At 27.2% G+C, this 25,651-nt stretch overlaps 1 protein-coding gene across 1 annotated transcript; it reads left to right on the forward strand.

The window, feature by feature from the left end:
- The first annotated feature begins 151 nt into the window (after positions 1-151).
- Positions 152-25,411, forward strand: LOC107452015 (very long chain fatty acid elongase AAEL008004). Its single transcript, XM_016068287.4, has 8 exons — positions 152-562; positions 4,409-4,506; positions 17,746-17,936; positions 18,427-18,510; positions 19,619-19,675; positions 21,990-22,095; positions 23,104-23,240; positions 24,546-25,411. Exons 2-8 carry the CDS (start codon positions 4,449-4,451, stop codon positions 24,789-24,791), a joined length of 879 nt encoding a protein of 292 aa, XP_015923773.1. The 5' UTR covers positions 152-562; positions 4,409-4,448; the 3' UTR covers positions 24,792-25,411.
- The last annotated feature ends 240 nt before the right edge of the window (positions 25,412-25,651 follow it).

The raw sequence follows: 25,651 nt of genomic DNA on the forward strand, positions 1-25,651 counted from the left end.
CTATTTACATTTGCTGGAGGATAAAAGATTATGTCATAAAGATGTAAACACGAATGTGAAAAACCTTTTTATTAAAATGTACAGTTTCGTCAAAAAGAAACAACCCTAAAACTTTACGTATTCCAAGACTAACCTCAGTAAGTTCCGTTTCATCTTTGAATCCGAAGAAAAGATGTAGGGATGCAGTTTCGAATCACTAAACGAAGATTACGTCATCTGCATCCAGAGGGTGAAAAATATGAAGGCGGGGGAAAAGACTTTGCTTTCTGAATACGTCACAACGCAGGTCATTTAAAAACTCTGGTCGACCGAATTTTCGTTTCATTTGACACCGAATTTAGATTCTGCAAAGATATAAAAAATAAATGAATTTTGGGTTACTTTTTATTTATTGTTTTCAATGTTTAGACTTGGACGGTATTTAATAGCATTAAATTTTTTAAAAAGGATGTTATAGTTTATTAAAATTTAAAAAAAATTGTGATAAAGCTGTGACCTATAAATAAATTTTTTAGTGAATTTGGGTTTGAGGATTTCTGCAGAAGAGAAAAATATATTTCAGGTATAATAATTTTATTTGTTTTTCTTTACTTTTAGTAAAATATTATCTTTCAAACATATCAATTAGAAATTAGATAAAGTTATAAAGTCCTATGTAATTATTTCCATATTTGTACAGTATAAGAACTTGTATTCATTTAACATTCTATGAAGCGTATTTTGCTAAATTTTTTAAAATTTTTTTAGTGAAATAATTTGGTAAGTAACATATATTGTATTGGCAAATTATATTGACATTGTAATTACTAGTTAAGGGAAAAATCTATCGACAAATTTTTTTAAAAAAGTGCCATGTTAATATTTCTGCTTCTTAAATAATATAAAATATTTTTCAAATAATTTTTTTCTTTATAATTCTGTTGTTGTGTTTTTAGATGCCATGAACTTTTGATTTGCGAACAAAGAGGTTGTACTCATTAGTTTATTTAAATATTGTGCAGTCAAACCTTTTCGAACTTAAGGTAGTAAAAAACGCCTGGAATATAGTTTGCAAATACGCGAACGATGTGCAATAGTATGCTTTAGAATGAACTAATGTAATAGAATTTGTCTCGTAGTGTATAGTATCGTAGTATATGCAGTTTTTGTAATTTCGGACGTAACTCGAGTGATATAATTATATATCACAGTATATAATGATGTATCATAGTATATAATAATATATCATGCATGAGATCTTTTAATTGTTCTGTTTCTAGAAACTTTAATTTTTTGTATTATTCTAAAAGGGTTTTCTTTTTCATAAAAAAATAACTCGGTATTTTTTAGAAAGATAAGATATTCACCTAAGATATTTGTTTGATTGTCTCCTAAGATATCGATTTGTTCTCCTAAGACATTTGTTTGGAAATTAGTAAAATTATTCTTATTATTTCTGACACATATCGACTGCATGTGTTTTAATGATAGCAATATAAGACATAGTTAAAATTTTGAAAGCATTTTGCAAGTATTAAAGCAATTAAAAATTTCGGATAGTGATGAGCTATGATATCGTATAAATTTTCAATTGAAGTTTATTGTACAATAATAGGGTTCAACCAATATATAATAACTTTGATTTTGCGATAGAATGGTTTAATTTGAACAAAGCACGATTCAGTTAAACATTTAATAATATCGCAGATAAGTTATACCGTGTTATGATTCACGGTACAGATATTATAATTCAATTTTCAGCAGATTTTTTTGAGACTGTACAATATGATATTTAAACCAAAAATAAAAATCAAATGGGTACGATTGACAGTATAGTGATAAAAATTGTACAAATAAATTCCGTACTATACATCAAAAACAGTTAACAATCATTAAGAAGTAAAATTTTCGCCGTGCTGCATTCTGTAATCTTTTTTCAACGATCGATCCAGTTTATATGTATAAGTTTTGATGCAATTTTATTATAAGTTTGATTCGAATATAAATGCATTGTTCCTTTATTTTAATTTTAAGTGTCTCAAAATTAAAAACAAAAATGTTTTTAATTTTTAAAATTTTTGCTAAACGTTTTAATATTTTGCATTTGATTGAACAGGCGAGATTTGGAAAGATCCACTATATGTTACTGTTATCACAAAACTCTTAAACAGAATAGTGATATCTATTTTTGTCGTAATATTATGTATTCAAACATAAAATGGAGTTAAGGGAAACTATTAAAAATATCTTAAATATATTAAATTTATTTGAAAAGCTTTTATTTTCTACAAAAAGATGTTAAAGTGTCCCTTGAAAGAGACGTTGAATGGCATACCGTTAATTCATTGAGAGTATTTACAACGCGAAAATGTTTAAACATTCAACTGACTATGTGAACTATTTTGTAAAAAAAAAAGCATTCTGTTTTAATACTATCAGTTACATATAGGTCAGCTAAATATACGTGTTTTTTTGCATCTTCATCCGAAGTACGATATAATCGTTTAAAATAACACAACCTAAGTATTTTTGATTGATATTCTACTATTCCAAATGTCATTTTTTCTGCTTTTCACCTTATTTGATTCAAAAATACCTCATGTATGTTAACAACAAATGTAAAATCTTCTGTAATTTTTATTTCAAAATCAAATTATTGATTAATTTTCAATTATAATATTTTCTGAAAAGTAATTATTGAATAAAAGAACTACAGTTTATTAACAATAATATATAGAAGATTAAAGAATTCCTCAAATGTAAATAAAATCTTTAGCGTGTGAAATAATTGCAATAATCTTCAATTTATTGTTCACAATTTACTTAAAATGTGTGGTGAATCAGTATGTTTACGGATATTATTAATTATTTAATTATCTGTTAGGACATCCTGCGATATTACTCGAGTCTATATTATGATATTTGGGCTACTCTACCAATTTTACTACTTTTATAACATTTTATAACCGTCATTGAACAGCCGACCCAAGTTTTTCGGTTTACGGCTGCTAATGTTCAACTATGTTGCCTTGTAATTTTGAACAAAATCCAGAAGACAAGGGAACACTTGAACCAAGTATTGGGAGAAATTTGCCTTCGAGGAGGACTTTTTGATGGAACTAGCCTGCATTTGCGTCAGATGGGGAGGAAAACCAGCAAAACCTCCAATGGTTAGCCTGATGGCAAGGGTACTCAAACCCATGATCCGTCTACTACTGAGGATATTTAATGCCAGCATTGTGGTCGGTGCAAGCCAGATGCGAAATTCGTATTGACCATCCCCCCTGGGATTCTATCCCGGTTCATCTCATTGGAGGGAGGAACTCTCTACTCCCTGAGCTATCACGGCTCAATTTTATTTACTGACAAGTTGGATATTATGATTATAAGTTTGCTATTGTGTGCACCAGTAATTTTGGCATGGACATATCATTACCATATCAAAGTCAGCCTCATCCATTGATCTTTATAGAACAATTTTTTCATTTAGTGAGTTGTGGAAGCAAAATTGGAAACATTCCTCACAATCAATGTGTTCTTCGGTCGCTTACCGTTTTCTCAACAAAATAAAAGCCTGAATTTACATTTTCTAATTTGATGCATATTTATAAGGTAAAAAATTTCTGCTTAAACACCGGCACTTGGGGTGCATAATCTGCTAAATCCATTTTACAATAAAATCCATTTTTGCGGTAAAATATTCTAATTCTAATTTTTACATTAAAATTTATTTAATTAGTGTGATTCAGTTATTTAACGTTTATAATTACTCTAAAAATTACAGTAAAAATTGTTTTTTTTTTGTTAAAATGTACAAGTTCAATATTTTTATACATAAAAGGGAGGCGCATAAATGTTGTAATAAACTTCTAGAAGGTTAGGGACATCATAAGGATCAAAGCTGCATAGGAACCTATGCCTGGAAATGTCTTTTCACCATTATGAACTGTTTCATTGCATGCTTCTGAATAGGTCATGATACAGAAGCATCCCTAGAGGGGTCGCATGTGATGACATTTCTGGGCATGGTTTCCCATGCAGTTTTAATTCTGATGTTGTCCCCTAACTCCCTTGGAAATTTTGTTGTAACAATTATGAGATCTTTTTAACATATAAAGTTTTTAGACTTGTACATTTTGACAATAATAATCTGAAAATGTTATTAAAAAAATCTTTAGTTTTAGAAGCAATTATTACAGATTCGAAACTTCCACACCCGAATCTGGCCAGTTCTTATAAATGCAGCAAAACATTTGTTCCCCAGTGTTATTTACAAATGTCATTGCAAGTAATCTTGCATTAAATAGATTGTATTGCGAATAAAAATTTCGAAGCAATACATTTTAAACAACGAAATTATAAGAATTTTCAGAAGCAATATTAAAACTATTTAATTTTGACTTCATTTGATATTTGTTTTGTGTTACAGGTTTCAACTTGCCCGAATAGTTTGACTTTGCAAATCAAAAATGGCACAAGTTGTTGGTACAATGACACACTGGTATAACACAATTATGGAAAATGCTGGTAAGTTTTGTTTTAATAAAAAAAAAAGAATTTATGAGATTTTTAATCGAGAAATTTTGTGTATTTATTCTTATATGCTACTTGCGTATGTGCTGATGCATAACAATTTTGCGTTCAAAAAAAATGTTTGAGTCAGATAAATTTCCAGCATATTTTAATAATACTTTTAAGCATATATAAAATATTTTTTAAACTGAAAAATCATACCCACATGAGATTTTACCCACAAGACATTAGCATAAATTAGGAAATATTCAAACGTTTGTTGCTTCTATTTTAATTGATTTTGTTATCCGATGAAAAATATGTTATTGTAGAAGATCGAAATCGTGAATGACAACCTGCGCCAAATACGTTAGTAAAAGAACAAATATTGGATCATGTTCTTAAATATGCGAAGAATTTTCGTTAAATCTCGACAAGTACAGGTAACGGGTTTGAAATAACTTTCCTCGAAGGTTGAAAAGTGGAACATTTTAGTTACCGGAATAAAACCCAGTCAATTGTACGGTTTCTCATTTATTTTATCTATGTGGTTGCAAAAAATAAATAATAGTATAAATAAATAAACAATAAAATAATAAGATAATAATAATGATAATAATAATAATAGTAATATATATATATATATATATATATATATATATATATATATATATATATATATATATATATATATATATATATATATATATATATATATATATATATATATATATATATATATATATATATATATATATATATATATATATATATATATATATATATATATATATATATATTATATATATATATATATATATATATATATATATATATATATATATATATATATATATTATATATATATATATATGTATATATATATATATATATATATATATATATATATATATATATATATATATATATATATATATATATATATATATATATATATATATATATATATATATATATATATATATATATATATATATATATATATATATATATATATATATATATATATATATATATATATAAACTTCTCAATAACTGGACCGTTTCATTCGAACTTATCGTTCTCGTAAACAATGTTTCCTGAAAAAAAAAAGAAAAAAAGATTGATTTAAAAAAAACCTACAACTCTACCTGCAATTGATATTGCATTTTAATTGGAAATAATCAAAATTTGAACTTCATAAAAAAAAAGTATCTTTAGTGGAGCAGAATTGCAAGACGACTTAAAAAATAATTAAATAAAATATTGAAAAAGAAAAGTTGCGCAAACCATACACTTTTATCTAATACAAGTAATTTTAGACTTGCCAATGAAAGTTACCTTAGCAAAAATTACGTAACCACTTTTTTTTATAGATAATTACGTTTGAATGTGCTATTTTTAATGCACCGTTCGTATTCTGGGTCAAACGGTGCCTCAATTTTACGGATTTGATTTAGAGTTCGTTCGCACTTCGTTAAAGAAGAGGAAGATCCGTTCGGAAGGTCACGTATCGAGTAGAAAAAGCGGGAAAGCTCAGAAGTAAAGGCCTTTCTGTCAAGTTTATCAATTAAATAGTTGTTTTCTGTTACCCGGAAGAAACGATTCACACTGATTCTGATTCATTCCACATTCCTTTCTAAACTTCACCTTCTTCTGGCATCCATCCATCAAATAAGAAATGATAAATGATCGAATTCAGGTTCAAGGAGAATCATAGTAATTTCAAAATTCGTTCATATGCAGTGCAGGTGCACTTTGAAGTAATAAATATAGGTTTTTCGGTAAATTGAATGATTTTTAAGTAGCAGGGGTGGCAAGTCTTAGAGGCCATGGAGGGTCTATACCTCACACTTTTCCTTTTCCTAGTTTTTGATTAATGCCATCTGAGCCAAATAAAAAATAAAATGCATGTTAAGAATTTCTTTTAATAATGCCTCCCCTGATAGGGTCATTAGTTTAAGTTTTAATGTTTTCCTTGTAAATTCCCTGTAAATAGATTTTAAACTGTAACACTTTATTTATGTTGAGACAATAATATGGGGCTAAATTGGCTTGTCATTCTCATTATTGCTGTTATAGAATATAAATTTGCATCGAACTTAATATGGCACCGAATTAAACCATAATTATCGAAGGCGCTTTAGAGTCAGATGATCAGAATGGTCCAGCGATAATGTTTTGTATCTATTATCTAAGTAAAAGATAGATCTCAGGTGTTGTAAACCAGTACCAGGTTCTTTTTCGCATTGACTTTAATCACTAGTCATTTTTTATCATTATTCTAGGAAGATTGGATTTGGAATTTGTTAGAATACCGAAAGGTCTTGTGGTCAAGTGTAGTTGTTTGTATGGGAAAGTAGTATTTCAGTCCATCGAAAATAAAAAAAGGCCTTAATTTGTTTAGCTCTCTGATAAACAGCAAAGATTTCTTTTATTTTTACTCTGGTTGAGGAGCCAATGAACAGGAGCGAGTCTAATTTGTTTTGCTGTGATATTATTAAAGTCATATTTAAGTTAAAATGGTTTCACTTGCATGATTTTAAAAAGTTTTTTTTTAATTTAAACTTATATTTCATAAATTTATGTAAAATTTGCTTTAAATAATCATGTTGTATAATTATATTCGTGATGTCATAAAAATTGAGAAAATACCATCTCATTTTTAATGCGAAGTGCACTGTCAAATATTCAAGATCAAGTATCTGTAAAAGTACCGGTATTCAGCTTGCCGGTACTAATTACTGGTATAATTTTTTGGCAACGAACGTTCTGATCAGTTGGCAAAAGAAGGTATTTCCCTCCCAGCCTCTCCAAACATGGCCCTCACTTAGTCTGAATTATTTTCTATCCGCAAATCTAAAATTAATAAAGCTTGACTTGTTCCACCGGATCACAATTTATATCCCAGCAAGCGTCCTGGAGGAGCCCTTGACCTTCAGGGTACACATGCCGACCAAACTGCTACACGTAGATTTGTCAGTGGGCTTACTAGGAGTCTCAGTTTCAGTGGACAAATTAAACTTTTTCCAACTTGTAAAAAGTGCAACTCCAGCGAGGCTAGTCCTCACCATCTACTTGATTGCCTGGATTTCACAATGGAAGAGGCTCTTGAAGGACCTCTCCTTTTCCTCGATTTTTTGAAGAATCGCGGTCTCATGGATCTGGTATAGCTCCGCTATCCCAGCTGGGATTGGAAACAACAACAACCGGTATAATTACCGTAAAAAATCACTGACTCACTATAATTAAATAGATATTATTGTAAATATTTCAGTATAATATTTTACTATAAAAATGGATTTTGTGGGGAAATTGATTTTACGGATGATGCCTCCAAAGTATCGGTACTTTATACCGTATTTTGATCTCTAACTCCTTACGGTAAGTGGTGGCTGTTTATTGGAATCAAAATTCTCAATTACGAATACGATCTCGCTAAAAGCACAGGCCACTGTAATTTAAAAAATTACGACAGCGGCATTGAAAATGATTGAAATTGTTTTTCAGCGCATTTCCATATTTAGAATTAGTTTAAGTTAACTCAGCCATTTTAAAAAGAGTTAGAAAGCGCTTACAAAACATTAAATGACCAACTTAAATGACTGTCTTAGATTTGCTTCAAAAAATCTATATCACTGGATCGGATTCAAACGGTAACGCATCGCTACACTCGTTCGTGCTGATAATAAGGTGGTCAAGGCTAAAAAGTAGTATTATAGGGGTATTTGTCATCCACATTTAGAATGAATGCTTCGATGCATTTCGTCTGCAGAATCTCATCTTAGACTTAAAACAATAAGAAAGCAAATAAAGCAAAAGCAACTTGGAATTCCAGTTTCATGCCAAGCACTCAGATTATATGTGGAAATAATTATTCTAATTGTTATTTAGAAAGATTTTCCTAAATCTACAAATTTGAAATCCATTTAGGCCAACGGTATTATTTGTAATATTAATGACTTTAAGGATTTAGAATAGATTCCTTTAAATGCTGAAAATTTGGAAACAAAAAACACATTTTAAGCTAATTGTGTGCAATCAATAAAATTACTATTCAAAAATTTGTTCAACGTTTCGATTCATTATTTTTTTTTTAGTAAAAATGCCATGAATTTAGTGTCTTAAAATCAGAAATCTTTTGTAAATCACGAATTTTCTAAGCATTTGACTATGACGAATTAATTATCAAATAATTATTTATTTATTACGAATTATTTATTTAACTTTTTTTTCAAAAAGTTATTTGCTTTTTCATTTAATATTTTAATTTTAAATACTAGAAGCATATATAGTTGGTAAATAGTAACTGAAACAGGTAGCATCACTTTTAAATTACTTAACCAGTATTTTATTTTATATTGAATCATTCGAATATTTTATATTGAATCATATGAGAGCATTCAATTAAACTTTAAATTTTGAAACAATTTTGTATAAACAAAATTTTGTGGCTTATACAAGAAAAAAAGTATCGAACTAACAAAAGCTATTGAACTCATAGTACAATTTTTTTTATTTTTATTACAGTTATATGAGTGTAGGTTGCAAAACATAACACATTCTTGCAGTTTCTTGATTTCAGAAGTATTTAAATCATTTTAATTTTAGTTTAAAAAATGATATTAAAATTAAATAGCTTAAATTACGAGTTTGCCCTTGTGTTTTATTTCTTTCATTACCTTTTTAAATTTTAATAACTTATTTACATCACATTTGAAAAAATGAAAATAAGTACTGGAATTATTACTTGTTTAATATAGAAATTGGAGCTACTTCGTTTAGTGTGATTTTTCACTAAGTGTTGATTTATTAGAAAAATATATTGGTATGAAATTTTTGATAAAATAAATGTAAAAAATTAAAGAAGAATTAAAATAGTATTGTATTATTTAAAATGTGATAAGTTATACAAAGCTTAATTGAAATTTAATAAAACATTAAACTCTTAATTTAAATATTTTTTATGAAATCTTCGTAATACAATATAAAAATAATTTTACTAACTTTGTCTTAATAATCACTCATAGAAAAGGCCGAGATTTATTATTATTTTTTTTCTTTTTAAAAACTGACTATAATCCAGTTTACTTAAATTCCTAAAGTTACAAAGCAATCATAATTAGTAATGTAGGCAAGTAGCACTAGTTTAATGAAAATGTCAAAAAGGATGCATGGCGTGGAATAAAAATACCTATAATAATTACTTCATTAAAAATTTTTTTTAAATTATCTATTTTCTATTATTTTAAAGTTATTCTAAAATTTCTCAATTATAATTAAATAATTTTTATGACCGAGTACCATTTGAAATTGCTTTTTCAACTTTTACGTACGTAAGTTTTGAGATCCGTTTTTACCTTATTCTCTTGTGCATGGTATAGGCCTGTCAAAAACGAAAAAAAAGAAGAATCATCAAAATTTATTATCTCAGTAAATAATAAGTTGTTGATTTCTAAATTGTTAAAAAAAATGTAAATTGATTAAAAAATACAAGAGATATCAAGGTTTTAAAGTTAGAAAATTTTAGGCTTTTTTTAAAATTAATTTGTAAAAGCCCTAAAATCTTTCTTTCATGGAGCTTAACAATTCGTCCGAACTCTAAAGAGCTACGCTGGTAGAAATTTGATCTCAGTTTTTTTTTCTCATATTAATTTACTCAAGCACATTATCTTGTTATCATGGTTTTTAGTTACTCAATTAGAAACTCTGAAGAACTTAATTTATATGTCCACCAAATGTCATTAAAATGGGAAAATTGAAATTATGTACAATTCTTCATCACTAGATCACTTGTTTTAAAATTATCCATAAGAGAAAAAAAAATAGGTTTGTCATTTTGTTCAAAATTGCGAAAATTTTACAATGCACCCGTTTTTGTGTATTTAAATCACAACGATTTCGAAAATATGCTATATATTTCAGAGAAAATTCTTAAAATATTTTTGTTTGACTGATATTTGAAAGAAATTTAAACAGCATTAAATAGGGCAGATTTTAATAGAAATCCAAGCAAAATGAAATTTTTAATGTTTATTTTATTTTATTTTTCGATTGACTATTCAACAAGACACATGAGATTTTTCTTATTTTTGAACTACTTTTATAAAGGCTTAATTACACATCCGATTCAATACTTCAAACACAATGCATAAACATACAATCTTCATATATAATAGCAATGAAAAATGAAAGAAGTTAGAACAATACAGTTAGATGCCACTTGTCAGACACATTGACCTAATAATTAAGATATATATCATCTGCACAACGGATAGCTAAAACAAAAAATCGTTTGACATTTTCAATGTCTTGAAAGAATTGAGTGAAAATAAAATATCGTCACGGATTGCCATCAATGAAGCATAAATTTGTGTTCCATTAACAGGTTTAGGTCGAAAAAAAAGCGCTTTTCCAAGTTCTTCAAATACCGGATGAAAAACTTCGCCTTCATTTTGCAAATATAGGGCAGCAGTTCTATTACAGGCGGCAAGATGAGTAAAAAGAGAGAGAGAGAGAAGGGGAAAGATTTTTGACCCGCTGAAATAAGTAAAAAGATGGCCTGCTAACCATGACCCTCAATCAAGTGTGTCCTTTTGGCCTAGCAGACGATTTCTAAGCAAAGCGTAAAATAAATTTTATTCATCAGGTGCATTCTATAGTAGCCATAACATGTGTTTTTATCTCCATTTTTTTTAAAATCTAATTTAAGAAATTTCAATATTAAGTATCTTTTTTATTCATGAAATATGTATTCAAATGAGGATTAAGATATTTAAGATCGGATTTTTTCCTTAAGGAAGACAATCGTTTGAAAAGGTAAATCTTCGACTGATGATTCGAACTCTTACATCCGAGGAATTTATTTTGGAACAATGGACTGCAGACTCATCGTTCACTTTTTCGTTAAACTGAATATACAGTAAATCTCGATAAGTTACTTTGAAAAAAAAATTGATATTGCTTAGAAATCACTTATTAAAAATGATTGCATAAATTATGGATTAAAAAGGAATGTAGTAATGAATTCATCTATGAAATTTTTCTCATTAGTTTCAAATGTGGATATTTCTAAACATTCCTTGGATATCTATTTTTAACTGTTCTTTAAAATTCTGCTTCTAATTACTTGTTAAAATTCTGCAATAATAAGTTAATATATACGATTCCGTTTCTAATTTTTTGTTATAATTTTTTTTCTTCCCTTTATTATTCAATTCATGTAGAATAGCTACATGGTGAAAAATATTCTATTAAAAGTACTGTATTGTATGTTAAAGACATTTTTAATAATAATAATGACGATGATAATAATAATAACAAGAATGAAACAGAATTTTGTTAGTAAAATCAAAATATATGGTATTTAAAACATTCATTTGGTAATTTTTACAACGGTTCATTTGGTTTTTTTTGTCAACGGTTTACATGGAATTTCGGTTTTCAAAATTAGTACAAAATGAAAAAGTTTCGAGCGAATTTAACCGAATAAATGGATTTAATGCAATATCCCAATCCACTATATACCAAATTTTTTAACATTTATCTCAGATTATAAGGCAATATTTTAATGTTAATTTTTCTAAAATCATTTCTAAACCGTTTTGGTAAAAATTATGGTGTTTCTTGGTGTTGTCATAGAGTCAGAAATACATAAATTTTACCATATTCTGGTAGTTTTGACCATACTTTTTTCCAAGTGGAAAGGTTAATAAGGAAGAGATAAGAAGTAATAAATCCTTGTGTTGAATGAATAAATTAGATAAGTTCGATTAAATTCTTTTTATTTTGCACGTAAGAATAATACGAAGCAATAAGTTGGTTTTTGAAAGTTATAGTTAACAGAGGAAACTATCTTCAGTGCTTCACAAACGCAATATTTCCATCAATTGCGCTTTTCAATCAATTGCGGAGAAAAAAACTTCAAAGATTACAAAAATAATGCGATAATTTAGTAGCTTATTATACGTGTACTGGCAATTTGGATAAACAACCCTTGTAAAAATAATTCTTTTACGCTTCTGCTTAGGTAATTCTAAAACATCTTAATAGATTCATAGATATAGCTAAGGATGATAAGAAAATAATAATAATAATAAAAATACTTGGAAATATAAAACACCGAATAGGGAAACCATGCTATTTAGAGACCGAAACTAGTCAGCTATAATATAGAATATAACCACACTGGTAAAAACTACCAGAATACGCTAAAATTTGCAATGTTTTTGAATCATGATGGGAGCACCGAAAAGCTAGGTAATTTTTACTGAAATGTTTTGATAATGATTTTGGCAAAATTAAAATAAAATATTGTTTTATAATATGTGATGAAATTTGGTAAATGTGATAAAAATTTGGTAAATTGATCATGATACTTTAGAGAATGTCATTAGAACCATATATTCAGTTAAACTTACCTTTCAGTTTCGTATTTTTCAGTAAATGTGGGGTAGTATAAACTACAGTTTAGAAAATCAGAATTTCCAACTAATCGTTACCATATGAATGGAAAAATTTCCAAACGAATGGTATAAACACCGTATATTTCGGTTTAATTAACTAGATTTCTTTTTTTTTTTCTTTCCAAAAATGTTTTTCTCATTCGGTACTATAACTTCGCCAGAATATTTTTCACCGTGGACGAAATGGGTTCGAATGCTGAATGGAAGAAAAATTCGATTAAATAAGTTTGGTTAATCGATGGTATCTATGAAATATCCCCCCCCCCCCAGCGATTCAAAAATATAATTCGGACAGACATTTAAATTTCTTTTATATGCAAAAAATAAAGGCAAATTATATGAAAAATGAATACATTCATTTGAAGGTGTCGACAAGCAGCGAATCTATGAAAAAGAAATATCCTTTATTTATGTTTTTACTATACATACTTTGTTACAGCTATATGTTATAAAGCATTTTTAAGGCTCGATAAAAAACATTTTAAGATTTGTCTTTTTTTTTAAAATTACTTATTAAAAGGTACTTATTAAAAGGAACTTCCATCATTTATATTTGCGATAAAAATCCAGAAATATAGAAAAATTGACATTTTTCTGACTAATATAATGATATGCCATCTACTATTTAAATTTTTAAATCATACTTAGATAAGTGAAGCGATAATTTTGAAATCAATTGTTCTATTACGGTTGCTAAAATCTTTAATCACGATTCTAAAAGAAAAAAGCACACTGACCAAACAACTGATTAAGATAACAAGTTGAAGCCTATGCAATTATGGATTTTAAGGATTTTCTGCAAAAAGCATACACAGTGAAACGCGTATAAGTTGGTTCTTTTCGTTGATGGTCTACTTAGATGGATTGCAAATAATTTAAGCCAATTTTGTCCACCTGTAAACCTATAAACGCTAAAAACTTAAAGGAAGGGTGTCAGTTTAACGGATTTTTTGCTGACTCAACCTGATCAACCAATCAGCTAACTGATTTAATTGTTTAGTTGCAATTTACAAGGTCTGTTATTTATCATTTTAGTAGAATTTCAAATTTCAAATGATAATTAAAGGGAAGTTAACAAGAGGATTGAAAAAAGAAAAGAATCAGTTTTTTAAATAAAAAAATTACAACTGGCACACTGGACACTTAAGAAATAATAAATCCTGATGCATCATTAAGAAATAATATTAAGAATAATAGTGCAAAATATTAAGAAATAACAGATTCTAACTGGCACAATCGATAATGATTAATTAATTAATTATAAGGTTTAATTAATTAGTTGATTTATCTCTAAAGAATCGCCCAGATGAAACACGGGCTCACCAGTTTGAAATTGATTCAGAAGAAATTTAGTTGACAGGAGCTTTTTTTTTGTCCTAAATATAAGTTTCTAATTTTTTGATTATGGTATAACTGATACAGAAAAAGTTCAGATTAAAAGGAGAGGGTACACAGTAATACCTGTGAAATTTAAAATAATAATTTTAATACTTCTTTCTAATTTAAAAATACTTTACATTTTATGTTCTCTATCCAAAATTTATCAAATAAATTAATCGAATTCAACCTTACAGTAGTATCAAAGGAACAGTTTTTGGGATTAAAATATGTTAAAAAATATTTTTTTCTTGAAGAAAGGTATTTTTTTCAGTAATACATTTTCTGTGTATGTATATTTTGCAGATTAAAATCGCACAAACGTTTAGAAAGAAAATAATAATAAAAAAACGAGCCAAATATGTAAGCAAATAAACTAAAAAAATGTCAAAATAGTTATCAATATTTTTTTCCTAATCATAATTCTTCAAAAGTTTTTGCTGTATGTTAAATTGCGAATTTTGGTAAAAATTAATTAAAGAATAATTGAAATAATATTCTAATAATAACTAAAAATCGTGTGCATAAATATCGTAATAAAATTATGCAAATTTGTTGCAACCTTTAAGGGGAGCTAAATTTTCCCATATTATCGAGTAAATTACGAGAAAAAAAGTATGATTAAAACTACCAGAATATAAGAATATAGTAAAGTTACAGTATAATAATAATAATAATAAAAAAAAAACGAGCGAAATATTTAAATAAAAAAATTTCAATAACTAAATAATTTCAATAACTAATTTCATTAACTAAATAATTTCAATATCTAATTTCATTAACTAAAAAAATTTCAATATATTTATCTATATATTTTTTCCTAATCATGAATCTTTAAAAGGTTTTGTCGCATGTTAAAATGGCGAATTTTGAAGGTTGATAAAAATTATTCAAACATTAATTGAATTAAAATTCCAAAAATAGCTTAAAATTTGTTTATTTGATTATAAAAACTTCAAAATGATATGGATTGCAGTGCTGCCATCTGTTGTACAATTAGTAAACATAGAATTGCGACCACTCGTTTTAAAACCAACTGAAAATTAATAATTTTTGTTTTGTTCACATTTTTTTCGATGTTTCGGGCAAATTTATAATCATTATGTTTCAATTGCTTATTGTTTTGTCCTTTTATGATTAAACTAAAAAGTAAAAATTTATTAATGGGAATAATTTCTTCATTAAAATATTCAAAATTGACTTTAAATTTTTGAACTGTTTAAATTTTAATCTTTTCTACCCAATTTTCCAAATCAATTCAGTAATTAACCTCTAACGTTATTTAACATCGAAGTTTAAAATTTTAGTTGACGTCATTCACTATTGCTTAAGTCACTTCACTATTTAAGACAATTGACAATTTAAGAGCACTTTTTTTAGAGATTAAACAACTGTTATAAAATTTTGATATAAAGCTACATTGTGTAATTGTGTCAGAAAGTTCGAAGTACGATAAATAAATAAGTAAATGAATGAATGAATAAAACATGGTGGCCTAATATACTCCCTAACGTGGGACATTTACGCTAGTAGTAAGAATCTTATATTTGTCTTACGATGTTTAGTAACGAAACAGTTACAGTTAACAAAACAGTTACATAAGTTAACAAAGTTAACAATTAATAACATTGACAAAGCTTAGAACAATAAGAAGACAAAAAAAGTGTAAAAAGTTTTTTTTAAATTAAATTTTGTTGGCCTTCGTAACCTAGTAGAAAGGGAATCTAAAATATCGAGAAAAAAATCACGATTGAATTATAATTAGACGTAAAGGTACCAGAAAATAAGTGGTTGAAATTTTTTTGTTTGAAATTTCTCTTATAATTACGAGTTTGATGATTAACGTGGTAGAAATCATAAATTTAGAATGGACTTTTCTTAAATATAAGTACAGGGTTATAAACGCAGAAAAAAAATTGGTTTCTTCGGATAGTAATTTCAATTCTTTTACTTCTAAATCGTTTTCAAAGTTTTTCTGCCCAAAATTTTTTGTAGCGACTGGAAAATTGCTGTAGACAACCTGCTTCCTGCCCCCAGTGATGATGCGCTTCTAAAATGGATAATTTCCTTGACGTTTGAGAAGCAAATCACAGACTTGTCATGTGACGGCACAAATCGCTTTCTGTAAGAACATGAGGAACCCATGAGTCGATCTTTGAGACAAAACCGTAGGTTTTTCAAATGATTATGAACTGTCGAATTCCATAAATTTAATGTCTCAGAGAACGCACAAGTTGTCATTCACCGGTAAGCCTTGATAAATGTTTTTGTTGTGACTTTAATAGCTTAAATTGGAGTGGTGCATCTTTGTGCACCATGCTACGTTGTTTCAACAAATGATCTTAATTGGAATTTTGCAAACAACTGGCTTACTCCTAATACATGGATGGACACTGGCGTACTCCATACACGTCGGATAGTTTTTTTTCTTCCATCATTTTTATCTTTTCTTTAAAAAAAGTATAATATGACAAATATTCTGGTTTTCACTTTCGTTATTTGAAAGTGCATCAGCGAAAAACTACTGCGTAGAATCAGTCGAACTTTTTCGAAAGTTAGTCTTGCTATATCAGCTGTCAAAATGATTATACTATTTAATGATTATGCGACCTAAGTGTGAATTCGGCTACGAAATAAATTAAAATAAAGCCCCTCTGTTGGAAAAATACGAAATAACTTTCCGAACAACTCAATATATGATCCAAAACTTTAGTAAAACAAGGAAATTGTAGCTTGAAAGTTAACAATGAAATTTAAATCAGTGTAACTAGGATTGGATTTCAAAATTTACCCACATAAAGTGTTCTAATTTATCTCTGTTGTCCAAGTAGCATCGGATGATGGTAATTCAAATATTTAAATTTCAAAAGATGGTTAAAGATGAGCATCGTTTTTACAGTTAGAGAACGGTTTCCTTTTTCCCAATTGTATAGAATTTACATGTTTTTTCAAATGAAAAAAAATTATTATAAAATAAAATATTAATACAAAATTAACAAAATGCTCTATTTAAATTTAAAAATTTTACCTCCACTTCCGCAAATGTTTTTACCTGAAAGAAAAGTAAATACATTAATAATACCATCATAACACAATTAATAACAATCAATTAATACAATCAAGAATACAATTATTTTATACAATTTTTTTACAGAATTTTATACAATTGTGGAAGTTTTAACTTAAAAAACTTAAAAATTAATACAATAATGATTTTTAAGTTCTAATTTTCTAAAAGAAGACTAAAAAATAACATTACCGTTGAAATCAACTGTTTATCTTAAACTTTTCTGGTACTTCTTTTTTCTCAGCTGAACAGAAACGGAAATAGTTATTTAAATTTAATTTTCTAAATTTTCTTACATTAAATCTCATGAATTTTGTTAATGTAATTTTTCTTTTCTCTTCCAGATCCTCGAGGTAAAGATTTTCCATTGGCTGGAAGTCCATTTCCTATGTTAACCATCATAGCTTCTTATTTATATTTCGTAAAAGTATTAGGACCAGCTTATATGAAAGAGAGAAAACCATTCCAAATCAATGGAATTATAATTGCTTATAACCTTCTTATGGTAGTGTTGAGTGCATTTTTCTTTTTCTACGTAAGTACATTTTTAATTAGTGTATTAATTATTAAATTTGCTTGATGGTATTTTTAAATTATTTTGCTTGTTTTTCGTTATTGGTTGTAAAAATTATATACATGATTTGTTAGAGTTATATAGACTGTAGTGTTATGCATTAATACAACTCAGTAAAACGACTTAATAATAATAATAATAATAAAACTAAAATTATATACTGAAGGGTGTTTTTAAAAAACGCGTTTTGTTATTGTTAAACATGCTGCTATGTGTGCAAACATATATAAACTTACATTAAAAAAAAAGTATATTGCCATTTCATAAATATCTGTATATCGTTCTTTTCTTCAGGCTGTACACATATTTCAGCGTTGATTTTACTTATTTTGTTTTCAAGTGTTAATTTTCAAATGTAAATTTTAATTTTGTAGTTAATTTTCATCAGCGTAACAAAGCAGTGAACTATAACACTCTATTCTAAGTTAATAGTTTTTCTTCCACATTTCAGGGTGGTAGTAAAACATATCTTTCAGGAAAATACAATTTGATGTGCGAACCTGTCAACTACTCTACTGACGAAGAAAGCATGCTGGTAAGAATCAATATTTAAACGTGTCTCTTATCCTGAGGGATTTTTTTTCTTCTAAAATGGTAATTATGTTTAAATAATCAATTTCTAAATGAAAACTTAAGCAAACCTTAGTAGGAGGTTTAACTAACTGTATGTGTATTTTTTTGCAATTTTTTTAATTTTTTTAACCGCCGCTGAACAGCCGAACCAAATTTTGAGTTTACGGCTACTAATGCTCAACTCCGTAGCCTTGTAATTTTGAACTCAATTCAGAATAGAAGGGGACTTCTGGATAAGTATTGGGCGAAATTTACTTTTGTGAAGTTTTTTTGTTGTTGATGGAACTAATCCGCATATGAGCTGCAGGGAGAGGAAAAACAACGAAGACGTTTCACGGTTAGCCTTACGGCAATCAGGACTATAATTCATGATCCACTGAGGATATTTTACATAAATATTGTGGTGGTCGGTGAGAGCCGGGTACTGAATTGGAATCGACCAACCATCTCTGGTATTCGAACCCGGTTTACCTCATTGGGAAGCGAGCGCGCTATCCCCTGAGCCACCACAGATCCTGATTTCTAATTTACTTGCTTTGGACTGAATGAAGATATTTTCAAAGTATTCTTTAACTATTTTATGTGATAGATGTGTATTTACAAAGAATATAAAGCCCATATTTGAATATGAAAATAGCTTAAAAGTAATCTTGGTTTTCAAAAAATGTGGTTATAAAAAAACGGTTATAAAAAATATTTTGAAATGAATGCGATCATTTACAATGTATAGTCTCGAAATTTGTTTTCAGTTAGAAGCATTTTTATGCAGAAAGATTTACATTTCAACGAAATATTTCGAAATAATTACTTATAATGAGTAATTATAGTAGTAATTGCTCATTATGACACTTTATTAATACCTAAGTTTCAATTAATAGAAAAATAGCCAATATCACGTTTGCGAACATTAGTAAATGTTCTTTATTATTTTACTATACACATGCTAAATAAAAGATATAAAAATTTCACACAAAATTTCAGGAAGTATAAGAATACTTCAAATAATTTTTTCCATTTTAAAGTATTGATATATTTATTTGATATAGTTTGATGTTTAAATTTGCTTATAGCTTGTAAATCTTGGTTGGTGGTATCTGATGTTGAAAATAACAGAATTCGCTGACACAGTAAGTTTATCTAGTTTATTTTTTGCATTTTGTCTTATGCATTAAGTAAATATATTATGAGATAAGTCAACAAGCACCAGCACTTTGTTTCCAATTGTCTGTAAGTTTGGTCATACGCTTTGCATCTTTGATAGTTGGCAATGTTCGCTTTCTTTATGGTAGGTTCTTGTGACATTTTGAAAGTTATCTTAGCGGTATTACGAAGTAAACATGAAATAGTTTTCAAAGTCTGTGTTTGCAGTATGAAGAAATTATTTTCTGTAAACCTTTTTTTGTGGTGTGCACAATGTTTGAAATGTCGTCTTAAACTGATATACATGAAAAGTTTACAGAACAAAACGAAGCAATATACCACAGTTATTTTTTTAACATATCAAGATTAGTCAATTAAGATTTAAGGCTGAAGAGGATCAAGCTTCAGAGAGCTTTTCCTGGGTCTAAAATATTGGAATAAAACTCTTAAATTAACTTCAATTTTGTTAAGAATGAGATTAAAGCCTAATTACGGACCTTTGCTTTCAATTACAGCTAATTCTGTTATGTGTCATCTCGAAGCGAAATGAAATACGAAACTAAAATCTTCAGAGAAGAATGTTTATACATTATAAAAAATTCCTGACTAAATTATAGTCTAAAGTACGGATTGTACACTGGGTGTACATTGATTGTACATTGAGTGCGTCATCTGTAGAACCTATTTTACAGTAAAATATTATATCGTGATTATTACAGTAATATTTATTTAAATACAGTGATTCAGTGATTTAACGGTAATTTTTACTGTAAAAATTACGGTATATCAGTTTTTTTGTTCTGTAACATGCTCAGGTAAAATGGAAGTTTACGGTAGAAAGCACTACCATCTTAATTGCTGATGCTTGTTACCGTAATTTGATCCGGATTTTTCACAGTGTACAGGGGCAATATATACGTCTTGGACGCATACAAGGAAAAATTTGTTTATTTAAGATATCACAAAATTTTAAACAAACAAGAAAAGACAAGGAAACATTAGCAACTGTAACATAGTTGCGAATTTTGAAAGTGTCCACCTTTATCCTTAATTCAAATTACTTAAGCGTGTCACAACTGATATTTTGTCATATACACGGAATTTTTTAAGGACTCCAAGTGTCAGATGAAGGTTTGCACATCCTTGTTGCCAAAAAAGACCAAATGAAAAAAATCCATTGGAATTTCATCGAGTGAAAAAAGTGGCTATTGTCTGTAATGTACATCGTACCATTATCAAGTATCATCATCGTACCATTCAGTGTAGTCAAGCAGGATCCTTGGATGGTCAATTTATGATTTCTAATGAATTTTTGTGAAAGCATAATATGTCCCAGAATGAGTTTGTGGTAATTTAAGTCCATCCAAGGAAGTTTCATATCCATACAAGAAATAACCAAGAAAGCATAAAATGTATCAAAATAATTTTGCGAAAAAATTATTAGGTTTCAAACTTTTTTCAAGTCATTTCTTGTCATTGCATAGTATCAATTAGTGGTTTTTTAAAACAATGCAAATGCTTAATTAGCATTTAGCATACATGGCATTACAGTTAGTACTACTTAGAATACTAAATGTATAACAGTAACACCATGACATTTACAGTACATTTTAATACGTAATTTGATTAAAATTGAAGAAACTGCAAAAAATTTTTTTTTTAGCTTTTCAAAAATTTTCTATTTCATTGTTAAACAAAAAATCATTTTAAACTTTATAAGTTTCATGCAGAAAATAATTCAATTCTAAGCTCTAGATAAAATTAAAATGATTTTAGTTTTTTCTTTAATTAAACTGTAAAACCAAAGCTATTTTGAGGAATTATATAATTAAAAATGAACTGTCTTTTCAAATAAAAGCTTTCGACAACTATAAATTTCAAAGAATAAAATATCGTGTTTATCAATTTTTATTGTTAGAAAAATAGTAAAAGTGTTTATAGCTCAATTCAATTTTTTAAATGTATTGTAAAATTGTGCTTGCTCCCAATATCTGTTGAAAACTTTAGACTTTAAATATCTCTAGCCGCTTTCCATGTCTTATTTTTACAAATAAAAACAACAGTAAATATGTGTATCATATATACGTGATATCAGAAATGAGTAAAAAATTGGTGCAGAGAATAACTGAAAACATTTTAACATCTTAACATTAGAAACTTGGAAAATATTTAAAGATTTATGGATATATTTGATCGTCTTGTGCGGGAACCAATATTTTTTCTCGAATTACTTTTTGAAAAGTATTCATAATATTTTACATCCATTTTAAATCATTTACATATATTTTAAATCATTTTTAGATATTTTTTGTTTTGAGAAAGAAATTCAATCATATCAGCACCTTGCACGTAGTTCATCATGCATCAGTTGCATGGGGTGTTTGGATTGGTCTGAAATTCGGACCAGGTATGTTTCTTTTTATATTTCTGTTACCATTAGAACCATTGGAAAAATACAAAATTTTATAATATTTTTTCATTCTGACTATAACGTTTGCAAACGATGTCTTTTAGATAAACATATTTTCTTTAATGAAAAGTACAAAACGTGTTATTGAAATTTGTTTGTAAGAACTGTGAAAAAGTTTTTCTATTTTAAGAACATTACAGCTTTTAATTAAAAGCACTATATAGTTCCTGTATGATTTACTATTAAAACTGTATAAACTAAATATTTATAATAATTGAATATTTTAAAAAAAAATGAAATTATTATATATCACTGTTTTCCAAGTAGGGTCAATTGAAAAAATTTAAATTATATTTTGAAAAGATGTTTAATTTGTTTACAACTGTGGAATGAACAGTCTAAAACATTTTTATATAAGAAGATTTACAAAAAAAGTGTTTTTTTTTTGTACAATATATATTAGTTTTAAAATTCCTTAAAATATTTATTTAAAAATATTTGAAATTTTAAATAAGTACTTTATTTCTTCAATAAAAGTTTTGTAAATAATGAAATCCTTTCTCCTCATTAAAGATGAATTATTTAAATATGTGTCATGTTTTTCTTTTTTAATTTTCAAAAGTTTTTATAAAACAAAACGATGATAAAAATATTTTGAGTTATGTCGTACTTTTAAAAGGAGTATTGAACTTCATGAAAATTAATCGTTTATTCGCAGAAGATTTTAATTTATCGTGAAGTAGATAGCATGCTACTGCCAAAAGATGTATCTAGAAATTTATATGTTCAAAAAATAATACACTTATTATTAAAACTATATTCGTATTGCATAGAAATCATAAGTTCTTTAATTTAATTTTGAAGTTGCTAATTAAATCAATATTTATCTGACGATGAACATGAGATGCATTCAATTTAGAAAAACAGCAAAATAAATGAATAAATGAATAAATAAATAATACAAGTTACGCACTTCGTATTTTAAATTTATTTTCATTTCAACAGGAGGACACAATGCTTTTTTCCCCTTCATCAACTGCTTTATTCATATGATTATGTACAGTTACTATTGTTTAGCAGCACTTGGACCCCACATGCAGAAATATCTGTGGTGGAAAAAATACCTTACTCAAATGCAAATGGTAAGTAGAAAACTGCTAGATCACTTTTATGGTCATATTCCACATAAATTATCTTAATTACACTACAAATGTCTTGAGTTTTATAGCCAAACAAAATAGCTAAAATGTAATTCAATTGGGTAGTATTATTAAATAATGAATTTTTTGATAACCTCATTTTCTTATGAGAAAACACTTTTATGATTAGAACGACCTGAGTTGGTAGATAAGCCCGTTATTAGTCATAGATTTCCTAATTTTCTTATTATTAGAAAATAACTTGAAATGAATGGAAGATAGAATTTTATGCTTCCCCATTTCTTTATTATTGGAAAACTTTCGGATAAAATGCGAACAAATTTGGAAGTAATGCGCTTTATTTGACTATGAATTTATTTACATGTTAATTTTCTTATTACTAGAAAATTACTGTTACAAAATATGATTAAGTTTGATATTCAAAACTGCTGTTATACATTGTAAAAATAAAGGAGAATCTAATTATAATTGCAAGAAATTTTGTAACTATAAAATATGAAGGGCAATTAAAAACTTTAAGGAAATATATCTTTAATAAAATTGAGAGCAACTCAAATGATTTTAAAAACTATTTTTAAAATTGTTTCATCGTAAATTTAATTATAATTCCCCTCAGATTACTTATTAAAACATCTATGTTTCATTTAGTAAATAAAACGCGTTTTGAGGTTTTAAGTTTACTGAAGGTGTTTAATTTCTTTAAATTTTAATAGGAAATCTTATTATTGAAATAAAAAAAATTAATACTGGTTAAATCAAAAAAAAATTAATTGCAATTAATAATAACGTCAAATCTTCAAACTTCAACTTCCAGAAACTTCACATGTTTGAAATGTTTAATTTTTCATAACATTCAAATTTTCTTATTGATTATATTAAATGATTTTAAGTCTTTTATTTTTTTCCCTTCAGATTTTATACCAAAACATTAACTTCATATTTAGTTTTCCCTTCAGTATTCATTTTATTTAATGTTCATTTAATTTATATTCATTTTAGTTAATGTTCATTTTGTTCATTATGCACCCCAAAGGACCAGATGTAATTTTTGTTTGTGTAATGAAGAGTTTATAAAAGTTTTTAAAAAAATATAATTTAGATTTTAACACATGGAAAGGGCAATAAAACTTAATAAAATAGTTTGAAGGTTTTAAAACTGTTTTATTAAGTGTATAATCATCTGATTTTTTTATAGTAATAAAATACCACTGTTACTTATTCTACGTAACTCATCTTAAAATAACTTTTAGCTATGAATGAAATAATAATTTTATATATTTTCTTTAGATTCAGTTTATCATTGCTACCATTCATGCTACTGTACCCATCTTTTACGATTGTGGTTTTCAACCGATATTTGCCTACATTATTATTTTTCATGCCATTTTGTTCTTTGTAATGTTTTACAACTTTTACAAAAACACTTACAACCAGGAACTTCGAATGAAGAAACAGAGCAAAAAATTCTTAGAAGACCAGAAAATGAAAACACAAACAAATGGCGCTCTGAAGGAGTCTGTAAAAGTAGACTAATCTTAGATTGTTTTTAACTAGAATTTTCTAAAAGTTACTTCTACTTTTACAAACATTTTATGAGTTTAAGACATTTAAGTTTTTTTAATTAAATTTTTAAAGGATTAATATGTTACAGTTAATTGTAACATGCAAGCAAATGAAAGCAAATGGGAGCTTATTCCTTCTTATTTGTTTTCTGTGACAGAAAAATTTTTTTTTATGTAAAGACAAATAAATAACAATATAGTCAAACAATTAATTAAATCAAAATCTTATTAATTTTTTGAATTTGGAACTTTAAATGTCGTAAAATATGTGATATATGCATTAGCATAATTAAAACTCATAATGAATTTGGTTTTTAATATGAATATAGGAATGAAATTTAATATTCATGTATTTATTAGTCTGCCAATGTTTATTTAAATACACTTTAAATATTATAAAACAACGCAGCTCATTTGTAATAACTGGTATTTTGTCATTTTTTTCCTACTATGATGGGGATGTTAAAAATCACTTGAGTTTGATTTGGATATTTAGACTTTCCTGTTTAGCGTATACTATTTGTTTTGTGAAATCATGCCATGTGTAAATATAATCATGTTCATAAAATAAAATTCAGACAAATGTGTGGACATTTCGTTGCTTATTATGTGTGATGTGTTTTGATATAATCAAGCCACTTTACTAATTAGGTTATTGATTATCAGTTTACTGAAATATTGATTATTCAATTTTGTTATCTTGCCAAACCTTGCTACAGATTAAAATGGGGAACACATTTTTTTGATGCATTTATACAATTTGATCTTGTCTTATTCGGATGTGGAAATTTTAAATTAGTTTTGTATCTAAAGATAGAGATTTTTAAAATG

Source organism: Parasteatoda tepidariorum, chromosome 1 (genome assembly GCF_982258835.1).
Source record: "Parasteatoda tepidariorum strain Cologne lab strain chromosome 1, Ptep-v5.0, whole genome shotgun sequence".
NCBI classification, from domain to species: Eukaryota; Metazoa; Arthropoda; class Arachnida; order Araneae; family Theridiidae; genus Parasteatoda; species Parasteatoda tepidariorum.